At 55.7% G+C, this 5,143-nt stretch overlaps 1 protein-coding gene across 1 annotated transcript; it reads left to right on the plus strand.

The window, feature by feature from the left end:
- Positions 1-586: 586 nt before the first annotated feature.
- Positions 587-4,442, plus strand: TIFAB (TIFA inhibitor). Its single transcript, XM_019421943.2, has 2 exons — positions 587-767; positions 3,397-4,442. The coding sequence occupies exons 1-2, from the start codon at positions 727-729 to the stop codon at positions 3,998-4,000; spliced, it is 645 nt and encodes a 214-aa protein (XP_019277488.1). The 5' UTR covers positions 587-726; the 3' UTR covers positions 4,001-4,442.
- The last annotated feature ends 701 nt before the right edge of the window (positions 4,443-5,143 follow it).

The raw sequence follows: 5,143 nt of genomic DNA on the forward strand, positions 1-5,143 counted from the left end.
TCACTTCCAGGATGGCCGGGGCTCCCAGTGCTGGGCAAGCATCTATCTCAGTCTGCTGAGGAAGGCCATGCTGCTCTGGAAGGCCAGCAGACCCCAGGAGGGGTGAGCATAGAAGATGGCCTTTCTGCTGTCCTGTGAGACAGGCCGCCCACCATGAGCAGCCCTCACCCCCATCCGCTGAGGCCCTGCCCCTCCCGAGATATTGAGTGGACTGCTCTGTCACCCACAGCCCTCTTGGCTACCGCCGGCCCATCTGTAACGCTCTCCTCGCACTCTCCCACATAAGTGGGGGCTCCCCTCATTGGCTCTCTGTTCAAAAAGCCTCTCCTTTCTAACAAGCCCGGGAGGCCTTCACCCCACACACCCACACACCCCCGCGGTTGGCAGCAGAGAAGAGTAGCAGCACCAGTGACGGGTGCCCTGGACACAGCTCCCGGGGTGCCTGGGGACAGGCTGCAGACCCAGGCAGTGTACTGAAGCCCAGCGGGGAACCCCACCCCCCAGGGGCCAGGGCTAGCAAGGATCCCAGGCTGCGGTTTCTCAACCACTCAGCGCTAGGGTTGCACTTCTGCAATGGGAAATCACACGTACATTTTCCTTCCTAACGGGAAAAAGGAAGAAAGCAGCAAAACTGATGAATGCTCTGACGTATCACATCCCCAAACCGCAGCCTTAAGTGCCAAGCCAGACCTGCCCTGGCAGGAACCCATTTGCTCCTGAGAGCTCATGGCTGCCGAGTCACAGCCAGAGGTGCCCCTGGCGGTAAGGTAGGTGGAGGGGGACTTGACGTACAGCCAGGGGAGATGGCCTGGGGCGGCGGGGGGAGGTGGGGAGCAGAGCCCCTGCTGGCTACTCACCAGGCACGTATCTCAGTGTCTTTCTGCTGTCTCCTCCCAGAGACGGCATTGGTAGGGCTGGGTTCTGCTTCCCCAGAACAACTGGAGGGTCCTGGAGATGTGAGCCCCTCTTCCGGGGCTCTGCGCTGCTGGGGGATTTCTGTCGGCTCTGGAGTGCACAGTGGAGCAGAGAGTAATGTCTCACGAGCAGCGGTGAACCCTCATTTCTGAGGGATTTTCTCAGGGTCCCTGGGATGTGAGATCGGGTCCTAGAAGTGAACTCTGAGTTTCTGGCCTGGCCTGAGGACTTGGATATCCCGCTTGGCCATTCTGGGCCCAGCTTGTCTTTTGTAGTCAGGAGGTCTCCTGCAGGCTGGGGTCAGAGGGGGTTGTGGATGGAGACATGTGTATATCTGTGCTTTAGGGAAAAGGGAGGGGCCTGAGGGGCCAGAGGGGAAGGTCTTCACCATGAACCTACTTCACCCAAAATGCAGAAGGGGTGGAGGGCCCCAGATTCAGACCACCTGTGACAGGATTCCAGCCCCCCCCCCCCCCCCCAACACAGCCCTTGAGCTCTAGGCTCACATTTGCTGCGTACCTAAACTTGGTTTCACATGATTTTCATGTGTGCGCGTCTCTTCATTGAGCCATTTGTCAAATGTGCCCCCAGACACATGTGGCCAGGCCCTGTTTGTACAGGGCAATGGGACACTGGGCAACAGGGTGGCTCAGACCACAGCCTGCCCCTGGGAAGTCTCAGAGACAGAGCAGGAGGGCTCAGGGAAGACAGGACGAGTACCCACATAATTCTGACGTGTAATGAGAAGATGGACTGAATGGCGGTGTCCGGAAAGGGTCAGAGGGCAGAGACAGGAAAAGAGCTACATTAGAAGACGCCACATTGGAACCGGGGCTTTAAAGAGGAGTGGTATTTGGTCAGGGTTTGGGATGGAGGATACATTCTTAGCAGAGAAAAACCTGTAAGCAAAGTCTGGTGCCGAGAAAGTGTACAATTAGTTATTCAAACCCACTCATCCCCTGGTTCCCAGTGAGGGCTCTGGCAGGTTCTGGGCCATATGGGGTTGGGGGATGTGCCAGAGAGTTTATATTCCTCAAATGCATGCAGGAGCAAAGCCGACTATTGTAAGTAGCCTTACTGCATGTGCCAGTGACATTCTAAAGGACAAATGATCAGAGATGGAGTTGCTGGAACAAAGGATGTGTGCGATTCACACTGTGGCCGCCTTGTTACTTGGCCTCCACACAGCCCCTGTCAGTTCTTTTTTTTTTTTTAATTTTTGAGAGAGAGAGAGAGAGAGAGAGAGAGAGAGAGAGCATGACTTGGGGAGCGGGAGGGGAGGCAGAGCATCTGAAGAGGGCTCTGTGCTGACAGCAGCAGAGCGAGCCTGATACGGGGCTCGAACTCACAAACTGTGAGGTTGTGACCTGAGCCGAAGTCAGGTGCCCAACCAACTGAGCCATCCAGATGCCGTGAGCCCCTGTTGGTTCTTGAGTGACATCTCTCATGGCTCTCCACCTTCTCCATCAGGATCTGTCCTCTGCCCATATAATGAGACATGCATGCCCAAAATACACTTGGCATGGGGCCAGGCCCATAGAAGCAACTTGAAACATGCTAGCTGTTTTTCTTCATCCTCTGGGTCTCCAGGGAGCCTTTCTGGTTCCCCCAGGAGCCAGCTGGGCTTCCCTGTTCTGTCTCTCTCCATAATTCCTGATGCTAGAGGCACCTGTCTCCTCCCCCAGCTGGGTGTTCTGGAAATCAAGTTCTTGTTCTCCTATTGCCTGTGCTCATTGCCAGCAGCTGCTCAGTGCCTGGCTCAAACAAGGGCCCAGCAAGGGTATTTTTGTGTGACGGTTGAATAGGAGGAAGGTGTATCCTGTCTGTCTGTTCTTCCCTCCCCTCAAAACAGGGCCAGATTGTCTCCAGATGTCAGTAGGCCACCACTATAACCACACCGCAGAAGCTGGTATCCCATATACCTTACAAAAACAAGGAGGGGCATACTGACAGTACGGAAAAGAAAACTAAAGCTCAGAGTGGATGGGTGGTAAGGCCCACTCACAGAATATGATCAAGGTGACACTGAGATTAGAACCAGTGGGGCTGAGGGGCGCCTGGGTGGCTCAGTCGGTTAAGCGTCCGACTTCAGCTCAGGTCACGATCTCATGATGCACGGGTTCGAGCCCCATGTCGGGGTCTGTGCTGACAGCTCAGAGCCTGGAGCCTGCTTGGGATTCTGTGTCTCCCCCTCTCTCTGCCTCTCCCCCACTCGCACTCTGTCTCTGTCTCTCAAAAATGAATAAACGTTAAAAAAAATTAAAAAAAAAAAAGAACCATTGGGGCTGAACTTCCACACCAGCTTGAGCCTCGGTGTTATCCTGGCTTGAGCAGGATGACCATGTCCACACTCCGTGCTCCGCTCTGTTGGGCTGGAGGGGGTCCAGGGCCCCTGAGCCGGGCAAGCATGTCTAGGTTCAGGGAGTCACAGAGGTGTCAGGCTCCAACCACACTTCTCTGTCTGTGTTCCATCCTTCCCAGGCTCCCATCCACAGAGAAGCCTCTCACGGTCCTGCATGTGAGCCTGTACCACCCCACGCAGGACCCAGACACCTTTGCCAACGTCCCACCAAAGCTGCAGCATGACACCAACCCGCTGCTGGTGGGGCGGGGCCCGGACGCCCACCTCCAGCTGCGGCTCCCGTGCCTCTCCCGCAGACACCTGTCGCTGGAGCCCTACCGGGAGAAGGGTGGCACTCCCCTGGCCTTCTGCCTGAAGGCCCTGAGCCGCAAAGGCTGTGTGTGGGTCAACGGGCTGACTCTGAGGTTCCTGGAGCAGGTTCCACTGAGCGTGGTCAACAGGGTTGCCTTCTCCGGCATCCAGATGGTGGTCCGCATAGAGCGAGGCACCTCCCTAGAGGCCTTTGTCTGCTGCTTCCATCTCAGCTCCTCGCCCCTGATTCACAGGCCCCAGGCTGAGGAGACTGATGAATGGGAAAGCAAACCCCAGGAGCAGCCGCCCCCAAGTTCGGGGCAGCGAGCTCCAGATCACCCGGGGCTTCTCCACGGCCCTTCCCATCCAAGCCCTGGAGGAGGAACAGAAACACAGCTCCAGAAGGAGCCCTCAGAAAGTATGCTCTGCTAGCCCCAGCGGCCCAGAGCAAGGCTTACCTGAAATAGAACTTGAACTGTTGTAGCTACATCATGTGAGGCTGACAAGCAAGACGGGCCTGGTAATAATGAACAGATTCTGCAAACGCGAACAGCCTGGGCTGGGGGAGCACCCTCCATGGTTACAGCTACGTAAAGGAACGGGAACTTCGCATACGTTAGAGGCCCTGAGGGCTTCTGAGAGCCTCTCTCAGCCTTTCCCCACATTTCCCCCGGCCTGTCTGCCTAGGAGTTACTTTATGTGGCTAATTTCGTGAGCCGCTTAAGAGCTGGAGTCTGAGGTTGCACGAGGAATGCATGGACACATGTACCAATTACGTTCGTGGTAGCTCGGGGTTACCTTGGGCTTTCTAATACCCACAGGCACTCAGGGCTTAGGGAAGCCTGTGTTTAATAAACTGTAAGTATTTCATTAAGCTGGCATGCCCAGTAGGATTCCCTGATCGCCAGACGGGGTGCGTGCACGCCACGTTGTCACGCAGAGGCAGGGGCGGGAAATACAGAAGAGGTGTAAGAGGAAATTGGAAAGGTGGGGGCTCACATTTCTGGAAAGGATGTGGGCAGAGCTCAGGGTTTCCTGGGGGCGGGGAGCTGGGGGCTGGGCCTGCCGGGAAACTCACTGTCACACGGTCATCCTCACACTCCCTCCCTCTGTTATTTCTGGATCAAAGCCTTGGCTGATGGGAGGGCAAGATCTCCAGGGAAAGGTGGCTTCCCAGAGCAGAGAAATCTTTCAGGACTAAGTCCGTGAGGGTGGGGGGAAGAGGTTGTGGTAAAATTCAGCTCAACGGTAATTTTACTCAAAGTGGGTCATATACCAATGGGGGTGGGGTGGTCTTTCCAATATAAGGGACTAGTTAGTAAGCCATGCAGGTTAAGGGTGGGACAACTTCTCAGTGAACAGAGGGGCTGAGCACAAGTACCTACTCTCCACATCATCTCCATTCCAACTCCCCAGGGGGGGGCTTGCAAGCATCATTGAGAAACAATGTTCACCCGTGCGGTGAAGGGAGGGACCTACAAACTCAGATGGCCATCATCATCTTAGACCATGCTCTAGGATATTGGAGACACTGAGCCTGGCAAGAAGATTCAGCTGGTCTGCCAGGCACTCCCT

Source organism: Panthera pardus, unplaced genomic scaffold, assembly GCF_024362965.1.
Source record: "Panthera pardus isolate Hobbes unplaced genomic scaffold, ASM2436296v1 HiC_scaffold_2, whole genome shotgun sequence".
Classification (NCBI taxonomy): domain Eukaryota; kingdom Metazoa; phylum Chordata; class Mammalia; order Carnivora; family Felidae; genus Panthera; species Panthera pardus.